This window comes from Heloderma suspectum, chromosome 3 (genome assembly GCF_057233095.1).
Source record: "Heloderma suspectum isolate Gila_16-S chromosome 3, 16-S_ref, whole genome shotgun sequence".
Classification (NCBI taxonomy): domain Eukaryota; kingdom Metazoa; phylum Chordata; class Lepidosauria; order Squamata; family Helodermatidae; genus Heloderma; species Heloderma suspectum.
In genome coordinates this window covers 173085610-173105656 of record NC_139460.1, presented here as the reverse complement: position 1 = coordinate 173105656, position 20047 = coordinate 173085610, and the positions used below count along the sequence as shown (strand labels likewise).

Genomic DNA, 20047 nt, shown 5'->3' with positions numbered 1-20047 from the left:
GCCGGTGGAGTCAATTCCCCATCCCCCTGTTTCCCCATACATCTCCCAACTCTGTTCTAGAAGGTTTGGGGATGCTCTGGAGCAGATTTTGGAGGTGCATGAGGGGCTGCAGCGGGGAGGAGAGGAAGGGAAAGGTCTGATGAGTGAGTCCACTCGCACAACTTTGCATGCAATACTCCACCGTCTTATTAACTCACACACCAATTTCAACTTTCAGAATATGGATGGTAAAATTACACTACCACTGCAATCATCTGACATTGACCTGGGGAGTAAGTCCCATTGTACTCAGCAAGAGTTGCTTCTGGGTAAGCCTGCATTGGATTGTACTGCATGTTTTATATCTTTATAAAATCATTAATCTTATTACTGCCCTTAAAAATACTGTTGTTGCTCTTGGTTTCCTCCAGGAGCTTCCTGAAATCTGCACTGACTACAGTTTCTTTAGAATCTAAATTGGAAGGGTGAGTGATTGGTTATCTCCAGTTGGAGATAACATGGGGATTCCTCTCCACCAGAGGGTGGGGCTTGGGAAAGTATGGGGTTTGGGGAGGTCAGGGGGTGGCGCTCTGTCCTCTGTGGGCTGGATTGGGGTCCTCCATGAGCCGAACATTGCCACCACTTGCTTTAGATGTACAATAAGTAATGCCTTCACTGAAAATAATGAAAGAACAATACACACATCCTAAGTTTTTACCTATTATGACCAGAACTTCTGAAATAGGAACAGTCCATAAAAATTATGAATTGGTGGGGATTGAAGATGTAATTCTGGGAAGAGTAGAACAGCTTTGGGGCTTGGGGAGTATGTTTTAGATTATGTTATTTATGTAAATGGATGCCCAGTCTAAAACTATAACAATTATATATATTGTTTGATAGGGATGTGCGAATCAGCAAAACTTGAGCTCGCTGAAGTTCTCCAAATTCTGTCTTGAAGCTTGTTCTGACTTCAGTCCATATCAGATTGTGAGCTTTGTTTTTTTTCCCTTTTCGCATTATAATCCATGCTTATTTTCTTGCATAGTTTTCAAATATACACATCAATTGTGTGCATTTTTGAAAGGTACTCATTTTTGAAATGAATCACATTGCAAGCTTGGTAATGACTTCGACCACAGATTGTGTCTGAGTCCATGTTCAGTCCAGAAGGTGCGAATGGGGTAAAATCCTGATCAAAAACAAACTGAAATGAATTTCTCATACTTCCCTAATGTTTGATAACCTTTTATAATCAATGTGATAAGATACTAACCACAATGACTGGCTTTTGTAAGAAGGAACATGGAACAAAGAAATAAATGTTCTTGTTCAGTCGCTGGTGGGACATGACTCACTCTGTTGATTTTGTCATCTATCTGTGTAACCACTAAAGTCAATAGCAATTGTGCCAAGTTCCTCCGTCTTGCCTCTTTCCTTGGAGGGAAATCAAATCCCCAGGCCACAGTATAAAGAGGTTTCCCTCTCCATTCTTCGTTACATCTGTCTAGGCTGGAAAGATGAAGTTCATCGAGGCAGTTGGGCTGCTGTTTCTTCTGCAAAATACAATTGCAGCAAATGTCATTACAACTTCAGGGCCAAAAGACTGGGTAAGAGATGTCTCAAGCTGATTAGCTCTACATATTGTAGCTCTCTTCTTTCTGCAATGAGCAACCCAGTACTAGGTGGGCTTAAACGAATGACATTATTCAAAGGAGCCTCCTCCATCCGAGGAAGCATGTGTAGGATTGCAGTGTTAGGTTCATAGGAAAGCATTCTCCAATGGATGCTTGGAGCAGGCTAGATTCTCAGTGGTGGGATCATCAGGGACAGGGAGCAGCATTAGCCCTGCCCCAGTGATTGTTCTCAACTGCACCCCATTTATTTTCTCTTATATAAATGAAAGTCTCATTCACTCCTATGTGGAAATGTACAGCCCTTCCTTTCTTGAAATCTCCTTCATTTCTGACTTTGCCAGCAGAGGCAGTTTGTGTGTAAGTGTGTGCACATGCATGCACACACACACACGTGTTAATGTATTCAGTGTGCCTCTTTGCACAGACTCTGCAGAGATGTACTCCCCCCCCCCACTATTCAAAGATGGCTGTTTGGCTTGTCATAAATGAAGAGCTCTTTCATAACATCCCTTATATCTGTCTTCTAGCATGCTACTCTTCCACCCATCTACCCAGCTTCTGGACTTCGAGAGCCAAGCAGCCACCTTGAGGTAAATGTTTTGATATTAATTCTGTAGGGAAACGATAAAATTGCAGCTTAGGTAATTAAGCCCATTGCTGGATGAAATGAATCAACTCAAATTTGGATCTTTCTGAATAAGAAAAAGAGAAGCAGATTTTCAAAAGCTTACTAGCAGTAGCCCCAGTCTAGCACTAATAGACCATTAAGCAGAGTGACCACTAGGTTTTTTTCTCCTTTTAAAAAGGCTGAAGATGTGCTCCCAGCTAGAGTGATCCAACAAAGTGCACTCCAGCTCTAAATATATTTATATCCAATCTAATATAACAATGATTCACCTAATGGCATGGATATGGTGTTGGCAGCAGTGTGTTGTTCACCATGAGTAATATCATGATGGGCGAATGCTTTGGGGGTTTAATCTGCACAAGGGCAGATTTGCAGGTCCTGAGTACTTCTGACATCTAGGAAGATGCAAATTCCCTTCGGTCAAAAGTCAATCCAGTCCAGCATTCTGCTTCCAACTAGCCAGATAGCTTAAGAAGCTCACAAGCAGGGCATCAAAGTAATGGCCTCCTGCTGCCCCATGAACATGAATAAATACCCCATGAGTCTGGTATTTAGAGTGATACTACCTCTGAGTACTGAAGCTCTGTTCAGTGACCATGGGTCTTTGACAGAAGTATGCTCCATGAATCTCTCTAATCTTATTTCTAAAGGCATCCAGACTAGGGGGACATCACACATTGTGCAGAAGTCCCCAAATGAGTGCCAAATGTTTCCTTGTCCATCCAGCAGAATCAGGCCTGTGCCATCGGCAGGCCTGACATCACCATGTGGCACCCTCAGGTAGCTGCTGGGGCCCCATTGCTGTATCAGGGCCCACCACCTGATGGGACATGCTCCTGTGGGAGCATCTCTAACCAGCCTAACATCCCACATTTAAAATGGGGCTTTCTGCTTCCGTTTTAAATGCAGGATCATGACAGACTTGCTTCCTCCCCCAGCCTTTCCCCCCTCCTTTCTCCCATTATGTGAGTCTTCCATATGTTTCATTATACAGCCGCTAGATGGTGCTATGGTCTAGCTCCTGTTATTGCGGCTTTTGCTTTTTCAGGGAGGGAACTCAAGCAGAACTCAAGTGCAGTAATTTGATAGCTTCTTGTCTCCGATCTTTTAAAAAAATGGAATAAAGGTCACTTAGTGCAGGAGACACTGGAGGTTCACAAAGTCATCTAAAGGATACATGAACTTCCGTGAGTAACCAATCTCAATAGCAGGATAAAAGCTCCTTGTGAAGAAGTCCTGAGTCTACCTTGGGAAAAAATGTTTTTCCAGCAGGTGGCACTCTGGAAACTGGGCGGCCCCATTTAAATCTCCCGCAATGCCGTTGAGTGACTCTTCATCAGAGCCATTGTGTGAAAGTTATATGTGGCTCCCAGCCACTTGCCAGTGATTCAGAGTGCTGCCACTGCCTGCCACTACTACAGCCACTACTTCACTGCCAAGGCCAACCAGAGTAGGAGAAGGCTGGCAGGGGGTGGGGGCAGCAGAGGGTGGAGAAGCCCAAACATGGCGCTGATCCTGGCAATGTGGACAGTGCCCCACATCTGTGCTGTGTCAGGAATGGTTTAATTTGCAGCCAGCCTCTTTCTTCTCATGAGGAAGTATTGCTATGGAGCCCACTGTACTGACTGTCTGTAGCTTCACCACTTTGCATAATATACATCGTTTGCCTGCCTGTGGAGATATTTGAGAAGCAGGATGGAGTCTCCAGTGAATAAATTATCTTTTGCATGTACATAAACAGTTTGCATAGTTCACAAACCTGTGGAGGATTCAGATATATATATATATATACATACATACATACACACGCACATACACACACACACACACACACACAGAAAGCAAGCAACTGATGTCACTTCAAAGCATTCTTCTGACTTATTCTGAATGCAGCTGCTTTGCCAAAGACTTGTGTTCTGTCTACATACTGCTCTGCTTTGCTGTTCCTGCTGCTCCATTTGCTTCTTGCCTCACCACACAGAGTTTTCAGAACTTGTAAAGAATTTTTCCTCTAGTGTTTTTTTTTTTTTAATTCCAACATTACAATACATTTTGGTTAAGAATACATTTAATCTGTCGCTTAAAAATGGGGGAAGCGGAAAAGAATCTTCCATTCTAATCTAATCTTGTCCATCATGGTGCACAACATTCTGTCACACAGAAGTGTGACCAAGATATAGACTCCAGGATGGGGATATGCAGACAGGAGTAAGCTTGAGTCTTAATGGCTGGGATAACCTGGAGGTTTAGCTCCTGCCTCTAATAGTGCCCCTGAGTACAATCCTTTACTTTCTCCAGTGTATTCCCTGATGATTCCTATGGGATAAAGGTAATAGCTGCACCTGCAATTCTGAACAAAGTGGCAGTGGTGTATGCTCCACTCCTGACACTGGCTGACTTGGCTGCCACAGACATAGAACCTGGCTACATATGAACAGCCACCATGTAAAAAGTAGCCCCAGTTGAGCCAGGCTTTGACTGTTGAGAATTCTGGACATTCCCCTTGGCAGAGAAAGTAGGAAAGGATCGCAGAGCTGTTGGTGCCTTTCTCAATCCATTGTTTATCTCTACCTATCTTCAGTCTAATTCTGGAGCAGGGACAATTAGCTGTAAAGGAAATATAAGATAAGCAGAGCCAAACCACAGAAGGAGAATGATGGCCAGGGATCTGTCATCCCCTCCAGCTTTCTCTGCATGTCTTTTGAGAAGCCTATAACACTGTTACATCTGCCTTGCTTCTGTGAGCAGTGGTATGTTTCAAGGGTGCAGCAGTTACTCAGGTTTAGTGTCCTTGGGAAGGAGGGATCACTGAAGACACTGGAGGCATTGCAGAGCAGCAGCAGTGGATGCAAGAGGCAGGGAAGCTTCCACTAAGGAAGGGAATCCCCAGATCTCCCCAGTCTCTGCTGGAATGGTTACGGACTCAGGGCCTTTCTACATGAGGCATTTATCATACACTTGTCATTCTCTACTCACAGTTGTTTATGGGTTCTTTAAATGACGTTGTGAGTCTCCAGTTTCACTTCTGTGTCTAAACAGCACTTTTAGTAAGTTTTTTTTTAGAGCAGGGAAAATGCTGCATTTAATTGTGAAAATGAAAGAAAACCCTTTTTCCACTTGTGCATTTGCATTATTCTGCCATACCACACTGCCACCTAGAGGTAATGTAGTGCAAAATCAGGAAAGGAAACACTTTTTGTGTAGTGCTCGGATCTCAATGCTGTGATGAAATCAAAAGTACATACAGCGGATTAACAGCCTCATGTAAAAAAGCTCACAGGCCTGTGAGTGGCAGATGAGCTGAGGTTAGTGTCTTCTGATATGGGTGTGTGGGGAGGTTGGGGCCCTTCTACCTGCCAAATAAGTAAATGCATGGTAAATATTGGGTCAAATACATAAAATACTGGACCAATTAGATAGACACATAGTCCTATAAGGTCCAAAGTTACTATCTACTAAATGGTGAGATTTCCAGCACTGAGAAATGTACAAACGTATTTTGAATTATCCACAGATATGTTTAGTAGTTCAATTACTGTAGATTCCATTATAATCTTTCACTTGAGGAAACAGATTTAACTGGCTGTTTTTTATTTGCTAAGCAATTTAGGAGATTCTTCTTCTTCCTCTTCCTCTTCCTCCTCTTCTATTGGCTAAGCCTACAAGGCTTTAGTCTTTGAACATGGATTCAAATCAGAAATTGTTCACAATGTAACAACCTGTCTGCTTGCTCTGTCAAGACTGCATGGACAGCTTTTTGTTTATGTCTGAAGAATGTTATACTGGTCATACTCCAAGTATCGTTAGGGGGAAATGTCACCATCCAGTGGCATTACTGAGATTTTCCCAACTTCATTGTTCTTGCAGCCATTTGCCAATGTGACCGGCTCTTTGGATGACCACGGAGTGTGCCAATGCTTAGTATATCTGCCAGATACCACATTTCCTGTGCAGAGGATGGAGAGGCTTGAAATCATAGCCCAACAGCTCTCAGAGAAATTTGACAGAGAACTTTCCAAAGTAAGTGATTTTTTTAAACAAAAAAGTATGAATTGCTAGTATACAACTGTACAGTTAACATATGTGTGTTGTTACCAAGTCCAAAGAACACTAGCCCAACTCCCATTCCCTTCAATGGAGTGTGTGCAGGAAAGTTTCTAAGTGGATTGTGCCCAGTGTCTTTACACAATCATCTATCCTTTTCTGGGCTTATTGGCAACGTTGGGTTAGGACTGCAAGCTTTGATCAAATAAGTTTGATTAAGCACTTAAAGCTTTGGTTGATTAATCTGCAAGGGCCAATCTTAATTAGTAGGGCTGCAAGTTGTTCATTTTTTGTTGAGCCTATTTTGCTTCTAGTGTGTTAGGAGAACAGGAAATGAAAAAATATTATTACATTCTCACAACCCAGTTCTCTGAGTGGTGAGAACTCTAGGGGTGCACGCGCTTCTCCAAGGTTTGTTTTCTTTGGAATGAAGCACCAGAGGTGTATAGTGTTTTTGTGGTACATGGTACCACTTATTCACACATATATTCAAGCTGAAGGTAGATGGATATTCACAGCATTAACACTCCAAAGGATACAGCTCCCCCATTAGATTTCTAGGGGGAATTCTTGTGCCCTTAGAGCTCCAACTAAGCCCTCTCACAGAGGGAATGGGCACATTCCTTTGTGGAGTTGGGAGAACATGGGGGAAGAGGCATCCCTTTACATATTTGTTGGCCGTTAAGAGCTATTGGCCTAACACAATGGTGATTTGCCAGGCCAAACATGTTCAGTCAGTTTTGACTTCCCACTAATTCTGGCTCTTTTATAACCAGAAGCTCTATTCAAGCATTATTTAAACTAGTTACCCCAACATGTGAGTCAAGTAGCCCCGCACCCACCGTCAAGTGCACCAAGTAGCTCCACCTCCGAGCATCCGTGTGTGCAACACAAACATGATCTGAAATGGGGGGACAGCTTTGTCTGTACACGCATGCAGGAACCTTGGTAACATAGGGTTCCTGCTCATACAGAAGCTTTCATGTGGACAAAAGCCTTTCCCTGAAGACCTTCACACTGTACACATTGACGCCTAGGGGCAGAGCTACCTGGCACATGCAAGATGGGGAGGCGGAACTACTTGGTGCATCCCTGTTTGCATGTTGAGCTAACTATAACACCTGAGAGGGCTTGAGTCATTAGGCTGTAAGGGATCCCTGGAAGGCCATCATGACCCCTTCCCCCCACCTTATTACAATATTAAAGTTGGCTTTTTCTTCAAAGAATGCATGGTGGCTTTAGCTTATTGCATTGTAACCTATGCTATTTTACTCCTTGGTCAAAATACCAACAGGATGCCTGCCTATTCCTAGGTTTTCTTCTTAGGCATACTTTTTAAAATATAATTGCTAAATTAAGTGTTTAAAAAGCAGACGATTGGTCACCTTTTTTTAATTGCCCAACAGTCCTACTTTAGGTAGGTGGCTGAAAATATTTGTGAGAAGAAGCAGTGTTTTTGGCGGGTCTGTGGATTCAGAATCCACCAAATAGTCTTACTTTAACTGTAATCTCAGGGGAAGCTCCTACTTTTATGGCAGGCATGCAGACCGCTTATGGGGAAAATCAAATGAAAAGCAGTCAAACAGTTGATCAACTCACACTGAAGAGAAGCGGAAGAATAGAAAGAAGCCCTTTCCCTCTAAACATTTTTAAGATGGGGAAAAAAATCAACAGTTCTTTCTAATATATAAAGCTGTGTGACAGTGAAATGTTTTCATGATGCCATGATGCATCCTAATTAAAGTAAAGCTCCTTAGCCTTATGCTGTTTGGGTTGTTTGCAACAGGAATTCGGCACCCATTTCCCTTGCAAAATTCAAGAAAACACCCATAAATAAGGCTCAACTTCTGCAATCTCCAGGAAGCTGAAAAAAATGCTCGCACAGCCAAGAACCAGCATTTGACATTGGTTGCTTGATGAAAAATATGCAGGGTTCCAATTAGGTGTCCAGGAGAAATGGTTTGACTGCTCCAGGAACCAGACGTCATAACAATTGATGTGTCCTTGAATTAATCAGGAGGAAAGACAGAGCACTAAATTATAAATTCTCACCATAAATATTCATAAACTTTCTCACAGTATAATTGGGATGAGATAAGCAGTTTATGCATAACAAACTCCACAACAACGGGGAGGTAGTGGAGGAAACTGGAAATATTTGCTTTTGTTTAAACAGTGTTCTTTGAAGTACTTCGAACTATGACACAAAGCTCCCCCAGCACTGGCAGGAAAAAAAATAGCAGAGGGTAGGAACACCCTCCCTGCCTCCTCCTCAAACACTGGGTTGAAGGTTACACATGCTTGCTTCCCTGATTCTGCTGGGGAGTATCCTGAAGCTGTCTTGGGGAACATACAGGCACTAGTGTTCTTGGGGCTTCTCTACACGAGCAATTTATTGCATGCTCATGATTGGTCATCCACGGAAGTTTGCAGGTCCATTACATTACATCTCCAGGATGTCTCCTGTCCTGCGCTTTCCACCTTTATCCCGCTTTCAAAAAGATTGGAGATAAGCTGCAATAAAAGTTGATGGCGCCATGTCGGCAGTGTGTACTGCCAACATAGTGCTATAATGTGCTACGAACTTGCTGAGGAAGGACTTTCCTCAATCCATGCTGAATCAGTCTGTCCAGAATAGCAAGAGTGAGCAAGCAAGCCACTTTGCTTTCTCATAGCAAATGCTGTTGCTGCCTGCCTGCTCGGCTATTTGTGCTCCCCCGCACCCCAGATCCGAGAGAGTTATGCAATGGCCAGGATGGAGCTTCCAGGTCACTCACCTTTGGGTGCGGGGCAGTGTGTGGGGGAATGGGGATCATAGATTTCTTGGGGGCTGAGAGGAAAAAGTCCTGCACAGGTTGAGCAACAACAACAAGACTCCTCTTCCCTGCCCACCCCCATTGCTTTGCACACACGCCAGAGAGGGAGGGAGGCACTCCTCCCTTTCCTTGATTCAAACCGCATGTCTACCATGTAAAAGAGCCCATTGTAACCCCACAAAGAAACCAAAAGCAGAAAACCCTGGTAAGGATGTGGGCTTTTTGCTTAATAAAGAGAAACTCTGGGCTTACAGGGGAATTATGTTGGCTGTGCAGGAAGTGAGCACAGCCAACAGAAGGAAGCACCAGGTGATGTGACTCTGTGCAGGTCACTGCTGTGTCTTAGAGCCTCCAAAGCAACTGCTGGTGGAGAGACTGGGCTAAGAGACAGTGCAGCCCTCTGGTATATTTTCTTCAAGCCAAATCCCTTCCCCAGTGGTTCCTTTGGGGATGAAGGGAAGTCTGGCTTTTGCCTTTATCTCTGAAAAAACCACTGGAAGGAGTCTCAAGGAAGCCTCCTCTTTGCACAATCTATCCCCAATAGCTCCATAGGGGTGTGTGTGTGTGTGTGTGTGTGTGAGAGAGAGAGAGAGAGAGTGTGTGTGTGTGTGTGTGTGTGTGTGAAGTAGAGGCAGGATTCAGCACAGAGAAAGGTTTTTCTGAGGGTCTCTTCACACCTGGCACTTTATCCCACTATAAACCGGTCCTTTTGATTCTGGATCCTTTCTGGGATTTAGACTGGCCCAGTACATAGGCATCTCTCACAGCGTGTCCCTCCGCTCTATACCTTTTCATGGCTGCATGGAAAAATCAGGACAGAAGGGTGAGCACCGGTTCCTGTAACGTGATTGATGGCTCCTCCACCCGTCCCTCCACTCCTCCGCAGCAGGAGGGAAATTGGAAGCCCTTCTGGTGACTTTAAAGGTGGAGGGAACCCTCCTTCCAGATACGTTTGCTTGGGTCCTCATAGTGCTTCCATAGGAGGCTTCCCATCTACTGGCTTTCTCCCCCCCCCCCACACACACTGTTGTTGCTCTTCCCCCTTATTCTGGCTTCCCAACAACCCTGTAAGGTGGGCTAGGAGAAGAGATAGTGGCTGGCTGGCTCTCCAATCGTAGGGATGTTTTCACAGGCATGAGTGCAAGTCCATTCAATGGCTGTATGCACGTATATGCCAACCCTGTGCAGATGCCTGCCCCACCTTCTTCCATGCTGTCCTAGATGGTTGCCCCTCAGAAGACATGGCTTGAATCAAAGGAGCGCCTCCCTCCCACCCTAGCATGTATGCAAAGGAGCGGGGGGCAGGGAGTCTTGTTTTCATCTCTTAACTTGTGCTGAACTGTTTTCTTGCAGCCCCCAGGAAAGCTACAACTTACTTCTGAGTCATAGCTTTCATGCTGTAAGTCTGCAACCCTCGCCACACTTACTTGGGAGTAAGCCCCACTGAACGTAATGGGATGTTCTGAATCAACAGAGGACATCGATTCTGAACTTGGTGGGGTGGGGGATCAAGTCTGTCTCCCTTTGAAGCATTTTACCCTCTTCTCCCTCCAATTGAGAAATGTGCTCAAGCATTTACATGGCAGACACATAGTCTGAATCGAGGAAAGTCCTTCCTCAGCAAGACTTGAGCAGAGGCAGGAGGTGCCCTCCAGCTGTGCGCCCTCCCCTCCTTGCAAGGAAGGGAGAGAGTGCAGTTGGCGGGTGACTCCTGCTCTCGCACCTGTCAAATCTGCTCCGTCTCCTTCCATGCAAGGAACCCTCCTGCCTGTTCTTCCCTCCTTGCCAAGAGGATCCTTGCTTAGGATCTCCCAGGTGCGACACGCCCAGCAGCCCATCCTCAATGCCTTCGTCATCCTGACCACATCCCCAACAACTTAAAACACCCACAGCCACCCAGACACAGCGGTTTCTTCCGCTACTGGAGAATTTCATGGAGAGGTAATGGTGTTCCTGTTCCATGGGCTGGAAAAAATACCACATCTTCTGCGTTTGAGAAAAACATGGGATAGGCTGGGGGAAATGGTGGGAGATGCCCTGGAGGTTCACAACATCATCTAAAGAGCCCGCAAACTTCTGTGAGGTTGAGGTAGCCATCTCAATAGCAGGATACAAGCTCCATGTGAAGAAGCCCTGAGTCCTATCTGCCCCCCTCCAGTGATACATTTGTTGTAGATGTTAGGTAGTGTTTATAAAATGAGTCTACCTACACTTCCTTCCTCACATGGAGGGATAGGAAAATATAATTTAACTACATTGTATTGTCTCTAAATAACTTTAAAAGGATTGTATAACTTGGCTTTAGTGGCCTCGCAGCCATCAAAAAGCCATTAATCAACATTCAAAAGGATTTTTCTAGCCATTTGCACCTACTTAATCTTTGGCTATTAAGTTGACAGCCTCTCAACAATATATCTCTTAAAACGATGACCCCCCCCCCCCCGAAAACAAGCCATACAGTTCAGACTAGCAGGGTGGCAAAGCATCAAGCTAGATATGGAGTGACACATCCTCTGACGTGATCTTGGCCGATAACACATCAGGTCAGACATGAAAACAAAGCTTCACTGCAGGGGTGTTAAAGATACTGACTTAGTTATGACAATTGTTTATTGGAGGAAAAATAAGAGCTTTGTCAGGAATGTCCTTTGTATTTCAGAGCTGAGGTCATTTGGGAGAGACATAAAATGGATGCAGCACCATATGTAATCATTCCATATAAACACATTGTTCAGGCCATTACCCATTCGTATTATTTCCAATGTCAAATGATGGATAGCTCTTGTAAATGCATTACTGTTCATGAAAATGGCTTGGAGACAAAGGAAAGCTAGGTGTCCAAACGCCACTGTATTTCTAAGCATTTGTCTGAAACATTCTTACACTGATAGGTTCCTGTCGTATCTCTCTCCTGGAACCTCTTCTGAGGGTTTGCTTTATGCAGTTTGTTATCTTGACACAACAGTCCATTAACACACTTCAATTTTTGTGGTTTGCTTCTGCAATCCAAAGGGTTAACTGGAGGCTGACATGAGCTGAAAACTAGGAAAGAACTTGTGTGTTTTTCGGTTCAGGTTCTTGACTAGCAGCTGAATGAATGCACACTTTGAGATTCCTTGAACTCAATGCATTCAGAAAGTTCAGTAACAGAGTTGCACGAAATTACAAAGAAACCCAAGAACAGATGTAGATGTAGCTAACTTTAACTTGTTTGATGGTTATTAGAACGTCCACTAAATCAAATTAAATGGTCACAAGTGTAAAACATTCATCATCCCCCCCCCATGGTACTGTACACCCTGTGTCTACATCACCCATGGCAAAGGGGCTTGCCCCCTAGCCCTAACCACCAGTAGGCCATAATTTATTTTCTGCCCATCCTTGTGGTAGATGGTAGTTAAACTAACATGAAAGTGACCACAGTTTGTAATGCAGCCGTATCCAATACAGCCATTTAGTTTGTGGTTCCATGGCCATGCTGTCAGAGTCTCTGGGGCTTCCACCAGGAACTTTGGGCTCTGAGACTGGGGATTTAGCTTGGCTAACTCCCATGTGCTGTGAGGGTGCAATCAGGCCTCAGAATCATCTTCAGGCACAGGAAGGAATATGGGTATACATGCAACATTGGCCCGTGTGGTTAGCAGGCAGTAAGACATCTCTGGATTAGCCAGGCCTAGTATAAATGCTAGGAATTGACTGGTTTTCTGCCTTTGCTTAGGCAACACAGTAGTATTTTGCTGTACAGGTTAAGCCACTGACCTCAAGGACCCTGAGCTGCAGAACTTGGCTTTAACACATACTTGGTGAGATTACTATGCAGAAGTAGTTCTGAGTAAAAGCTCTAGTAATGCATTGCATTTCATTGGAGATAATTCTGGGAGGATTTAATGAGGTTTTTAAAAATGAAAGGTATGGGTAAGGATCCTCTGTGTCATTCTTCCACAGTCTGATGCGCTTTTCTGTTGAACTCCATAAAAAATCACTGAGAAGAATATCGCTGATCAGCGATTACACTTTTCCTATCCTGAAGACATTTCACTTTATCTATGTCATTTATCAGTAATCTTTGCTATGTATTCTGGTCTAAAAATAAAGACAAAGTTAGATAAGCTTCTGCGCTCAGTTGTACCCTTGTAATCATATTTCGATCTCAGTGAGATTGCAGAGGTGCAATGAGGCAAAACTTATCTTTGAGAAAGGTTTCTTAAATACAGTTGCTAAAACGGAATGCATCCCTCTGTATATTTATAGGTTAGCCAGTACACCAAAGAAATTGAAGTGTATGAAAAAAGGATCCTAAACCTAACCATCAGGATTGAGCACATGGAGAAGACCAGTGTATCTTACAATGAACTGGACTTCCAGTTGGTCAAACTGGAAATCAGAGAAATGGAGAGTCTGGTCACTGAGTTGAAGAAGTCACTAAATGGAAGCAATGAGGTTGTTGAGCAGTTGTATGAAGAGGTATGGTAAAAGCTTTGTTCAGCCCTGTAGTTTTCCCTGATGATATCTCTAGCAGCTGTAATGTGATTGCCCTAATATGGCTCAAACATAACTGAGGAGAGAATTGAGTCCTTTCCTTTCTTTCTGACTGTGCTGGCCTTCAGTGAAGATAAAAGATTGGATAAGATGGCTGGGCCAAGGCAGTGAACAGAGAGAGGAGTATAAGAATGGAACAATAGGTTGGGAATTAAGAACTGGGTCTTGCGCAAGGAGCTAGCTTCAGGTCCAAAACAGGAAACTGGATTAAGGACTCTTTTCTTACAGTGTGTCAGAAGCCACACCCACAGCCCAGTGCTACAACATCATTACCAATTGCAGCAGAGGTCATCTTAGGCCAATCAAAAGCTCCATTAGTGGGCTACTGTGCAGGAAATCAGTAACTGCTCCCATAAAGGAAAAAATAACATTTTAAGATCTGTAAATTTATATCCCATCTCACACAATTTGTTCAAGGATTGCATTTGAGGATTTTGTTTAGTCTGAATTTTTAAGCGAAGCAAACTGGTTTGCACTTCCCAGACTAATATGCAGATTGGAATGCAGTTATCGTCCATTTTTGGCACTTCTCTGAAGACCATTCTTCGATCAAAAAATGTACCAACATGCATACAAAAATGCATATTTTAGGTTAAAATGCATACAAGAAAAGTGCAATTTTCATGCATTTTTGGAATTCTCAAATTGATGTGGAAGTGGAATGGAATGGACTTAGAAATGAACACATCCAAAACTGACATGGACCAGAAATAGACTGTTCCATCCCTATTCAAGGCACCTCACAATTGAACACAACAGATCAGTAAAGCAATAAAACAACACAATAAAAACTAATGAACATCATCATATTAATAAAAAACAGCCATTGCGAACCAAAATTATTTATTTGTGACACTTTGTGTCTGCATAGATGATGATGGCAGGAAATATTTTCTCAGAAATTCATCATTTTGAAGAAAGTACTATATTCTTGATAGCCTTATTTGCTAAAACGAAAAACTCAGCAAACATGAGTTTGCAAAACAAACCTGAATGTAACCAAAAGTCACTTGTACCATTTTATATTCCTAGATTAAGAATTTGACTCTCATGGTGAATGAACTGGAGTTGCTGGACAAGAATAACATCCTTGCAGTCCGCCGAGAAATGGTGGCTCTACGGAGTAAATTGCAGGAGTGTGAAGCAAATAGAAACCAGAGTGGCTCCAGCCACTACTTTCCACCTGGTAAGCACTTCTTTTATTAGTTAAGTGGAAATGTATGTAGCAGGGAGCCAGTGGGGGAAAGCGTATTTTAATATTTTCCCTTTCTTAGAGTGCACAGTAAATAGATCTAATGCTTCTTCCTGAGAACTGCTTTGCATTTTTTATATACATGCTGAACTGATTTATATTATTAATCTCTCCTATTCCCCTAACGTGTCATGGCATGGCCATAGAATCATAGAATCATAGAATAGTAGGGTTGGAAGGGGCCTACAAGGCCATCGCGTCCAACCCCCTGCTCAAACCAGGAATCCAAGTCACAGCATCCCTGACAGATGGCTGTCAGGGATGTCCATACTTGTATGACAGGCCATGTCCATACTTGTTTGAAGTGAATGAGAAAATGAGGGTAAAGGATCAGAATGCTACTGAGGATCTATTTTTATTTCTTTAAAAGATTTTACTTCCACCCGTCAATGAAAGAATGATCCCCAAGGCAGCTTACAATACTACTGAAAACAACAGGAACTTAAAAAAAAATCAGAACCAGTAAAACAATATCACAAACATACAAGTTATGGCAGAAAATCACCACATGTAAATGTCATCAAAAGGCTGAATAAACAAAAAAAGACTTCAGTCAGGGGTGGGGCTGTACAGAATTACAAGGATCATTTCTCAGCCATTTCACTCACTCAGCTGTTTTATTTCAGCTTTATTTCAGGGATAAGGCTCAATTCTTTTGAGGGAAAGAGAATTGGAGGCTGACCTTGCTGAGCTTCTGAGATCAGACAAGCGCATGCACATCCAGCCCTCTGCTGGTTGGTGATAAAACTTCCAGTGCTGAGGAAGCTATGCTAGCCTATCAGTAGCTGGAAGACCACATGGGTCCATAGGCTTAGATGTGTCCATAGGCTTAGACGCAAGATTCATGACTCTATTTGCGTTTACGTCTATGGGCACATCCTGCCGATCGCCATTTTTTTTTAAAGAAAAGACATGGCGATCGGCAGGGACAGGGAGGAGGCAAACGGCTCTGGCCGGCAAGAAGCAGCCGAGTGCCGTTCTGCCTCCAGTCCTCCTCCTGGAGCAGAGGTAAGTGGTCCCGATCCGCTGCGGATTCCTGAGGCCGGATTCCAAAGAACCTGGCCTCATTTGAATCTGCAGCGGATTTCTCTGACATCCCTACAAGTAAGTGTGCCAGAAAATAAGTATAATGATTTGGGGCATTTCTACACCAACCTAAAATCCTGCATTTAAAACGGGGCTTTCTGCTTCTGTTTTAAATGCAGTATCACAACTGACTCCCTTTACATGCACTTCCTCCCCCACCCATCTCCCCATATCTGAGTCTTCCATTATCTTTCATTGATCTCACGTCTCTTCTTGCTGCTTTAACTCTTTTCACGGAGGAAACTGAAGCGGAACACAACAGGGTAATTTGATAGCTCATTATCTGCGATCTATTTAAAAATGGAACAAAGGGCATTTAGCGCAGGAGGGTCATGGCAGGGTCACGGCGTCATGTAAAGAGCCCACAAACTTCCGTGAAGGAGCAATCTCAATTGAAGGATAAAAGCTCTGTGTGATGAAGCTCTTGGACAACCAAAGTTGGGAAAGGGGCCATTTCACAAAACTGTTTCTCCTCAAATGACTGGGTCAAGCTCACAAATCTTTTGTTGAATCACTTTCTTCCCAGCCCTAGCTAGTGCCTGAAAGACAGTAGTGATAGAACTTGACAAATATACCTGGGGAGAGTGTTCCACAACCTGGGTGCCACTACAGAGGCCCTGTCCCTCAGAAGCTGGGGGCATCTAGAGGAGGGACTGTGTTGGATAACTTAATAAATAGGCAAGTTCATATGGGAATGGACAAGCATTTTTTTGTGTGTGGAAGGAAAGAAATGACTACTTTAAATCTAAGAAATATCCACAGTGTGGATATAGTGTGGATATTTCCACCAGTGTGGAAATATCCTCCAACACACTCATCAGGTTCACTGAGACTTGGTTTGGGATTTAAATGGAACTGCACACTGTAAAATGACCAGAAAATACATTGGGACAAAACAATTCCCCTGCTCCACAAAAGGCTGCCCCTGAAGGGCAAATCATTTTTCAGAACTCTACCATTAGTGAATTGAGCATGAGTGATTTCTGAGCACGCTCAGCTGAAGCAAAGTTGTGTAGGTTTTGCTTCAGCTGAGAGAGCAACGAGCAAATGATGATGTGCTTTGTACGGCCCATTACCAAATGTCTAGATCTGCCAAATAGGAAAGAACAGTAACTACTACTAGGGATATAGGCAGAATGTAAGACTGGCTAGTAAACAGTAGTTATGAAAGGCAGAAGCCACAGTGGCAGCATGACTAGGGATGCCTCAGAGGATTGGACACATGGCTTGCCAGTCATCTAATTACTGGGACTTTCTAGCCCCTTTACAGCACCTGATGTCTGTCCAACTCTATCCAATGGTTTTTAGGAGAAAGCCTCCCACAAGAAACCAAAATACTTTCTGGTAAACAGATTGCCAGACAGTTCTCTAGGTTCCTGAAGGAGACTCCTTTCCACACGTCACTGAAACTCTCTGTGAGGGCAGCTTCAGTCTCTGTTAAAATTATCCGAACCTTCCCAAGCCCCTTATCACCTCCCAGCATGGCTCCTAATTTTGAGAATATATGTAGGTGGAGACATTTGTTAGAGGCTATAAGACCCAATGATCAGTTATGACTCGCTACAGTGCTCGATTGATGCCAGGAGTTTCATACATTCAGGTTATAACTCCTTAACATAATGGAAGAACTTACTGATCCCTCTACTTTGAAGAAGGATTAACTCCTCCTGAAACTAGACATAAGAACATAAGAAGAGCCCTGCTGGATCACACCAAAGGCCTATCTAGTCCAGTATTCTGTTCACACGGTGGTCAGCCATATGCCTATGGGAAGTCCACAGCGAGGATATAAACGCAATAGCACCTTCCTGCTTGTGTTCCCCAGCAACTGGTATTGATAAACATACTGCCTTCTGAAGGCAATATATACTAGAGGTAATATACTAGTCACCATAATGACTAGTAGGCACTAATAGCCTTCTCCATGAATTTGTCTGATCCGCTTTTAAAGCCATCCAAGTTGGTGGCTATAACCACATCTTGTGAAAATTAATTCCATAATTTAAGTATTGCTTTGTGATGAAGTACTTCCTTCTCCAACCATTTAGCTTCACTGGATGACCTTGGCTTCTAGTATTATGAGTCAGCAGGAAAGACTTTTCCCTATTCATCTTCACAAAATGTATAATTTTATACATCTCTATCATGTCCCTCCTTACTTGCTTTCTTCCTAAGCTAAAAAGGCCCCAGTATTGTAACCATTCCTCTTAGGGGAGTTGCTGCAGCCCCCTTGATAATTTTTATTCCCCTATTCTGCACCTTTTCCAGCTCTACAATACCCCTTTTCAAGTGTGGTGGCCAGAACTGTCACAGTATTCCAAGTGTGGTTGCAGCATATATTTCTCGCATTGGTATTATGATATTGCAGTTTTGTTTTCTATTTCTTTTTTAATGATTCCCAACCTGGAGTTTGCCTTTTTCATAACAGCTGCACATAGGATCAACTTTTACACTTGTTAATGAGCCCCTCTATACCAGCCTAAAATCCCTAATTTAAAATGGGGCTTTCTTCTTCCATTTTAAATGCAGGATCATGATGGACTCTCTTTACAAATGTTTGTTTTTCCCCTCCCATTTCCCCCTCCTTTCCCCCCTTATCTGAGTCTTCCATATATTTCATTATACAGCTGCTAGATGGCACTGTGGTCTAGCTCCTCTTATTGCAGTTTCTCCTCTTTTCATGGAGGGAACTCAAACAGAACTCAAGCGCAGTAACTTGATAGCTCATTATCTCCGATCTTTTAAAAAATTAATAAAGGTCACTGAGTGCAGGAGAGGAGATGCCCTGGAAGTTGATGACTTCATCTAAAGGACCTGCAAACTTCCTTGAGTAATCAATCTCAATAGCAGGATAAAAGCTCTGTGTGAAGAAGCCCTATATTAAACCGCTTTTGCCATTTTGATGCCTGTTGCCCTAGTTTGGAGAGATCCTTTTGGAGCTCTTCAGTGTCCCTTTTTGTTTAACCACCCTAAATAATTTCATGTCATCAGCAAACCTGGCCACTTTACTGCTTGTCCCTAACTACAGATCATTGGGTGACTCTACTGTTTACATTCTCCCCACTGTGAGTACTGTCAATTTATTCCTACTCTATGCTTCTGTTCTTTAGCCATTTACCAATCTATAAGAGGACTTCTTCTCTCATCCCATGTCTGCTAAGTTTGCTTAGGGGTCTTTGATGAGGGAATTTGTCAAAAGCCTTCTCAAAGTCAAACAATAGCTACCAGATCACCCCTGTCCACATGTTTATTGATATTCTCAAAGTATGCTAAAATATTAGTGAGACAGGACTTCTTTGCAAAAGCCATCCTGTACAATCAGTATGTTTATGGTATGCTGAAGAAATGGGCCATAGGGGAATTTTTAGGCCATAGGGAAAATTTTAGAAAGCAGTCTTGCATAATCATGAGGGCCAACAATAAACATTTCAGTGTCGGAGATGGAAAATCGAAATGGTGCCTCCCTTCCACATGAACCCAGTCCACTGGGTAGTGCAGATACCTCTTCTGTTACTCCCTTCATTTCAGTGGGCTGGTTTAGGATAACATCTTGAGGGACTACACATCATGGGTCTGATCTGTATGTGTCCTACTCTGCTGCCCTTAATAGGCTCAAAATCTGCTGCTTGAGGTGGCTGTTACCATTATGGCATGGGGCTGCCTCTGGTAATTCCATGTTTATAAGGTAAGAGGTCAGAACAAAATGGGCATGTTTTGGAGAAACCATTGAATGAAAGAGCATTTACCTAGGAAATATTATTTGCCAGCATCTATTTGCCACAACCTTCCTTTAAATGATTTCAGATTCCTTACTAGCAGGATGAATGAAATGGTAGAAAACAAAGTTTCCTTGTTCAAACACCTTCTTGAACTTTCTTGCCATGTAGGCAGCTGCTGTATTTTCTCTCTGAAAGATGAGAAAACTTTTGTCTGTCAGGTCATGGTGACGGGGAGGGGGGAGAGACTTAAAAAACAAAACAAAAACACCTCGAGACCAGAAACACCTCTCAACCTTAGAAAGGGCATTGCACTCTTTCAGAAAAAGCTAAGACGTGTTTTAAGCATT

General features: G+C 43.2%; 1 protein-coding gene across 1 annotated transcript in view; it reads left to right on the top strand.

Moving 5' to 3' along the window:
* The first annotated feature begins 1476 nt into the window (after positions 1–1476).
* OLFM4 (olfactomedin 4) overlaps positions 1477–20047 on the top strand; it is a 33192-nt gene continuing 14621 nt past the window's right edge. Inside the window, exons 1-5 of the mRNA XM_084844875.1 lie at positions 1477–1589; positions 2144–2206; positions 6112–6264; positions 13356–13568; positions 14676–14829. Of these exons, the coding sequence (XP_084701001.1) occupies positions 1500–1589; positions 2144–2206; positions 6112–6264; positions 13356–13568; positions 14676–14829 (673 nt within the window). The 5' untranslated portion in view covers positions 1477–1499. The remainder of the gene's footprint in view (positions 1590–2143; positions 2207–6111; positions 6265–13355; positions 13569–14675; positions 14830–20047) is intronic.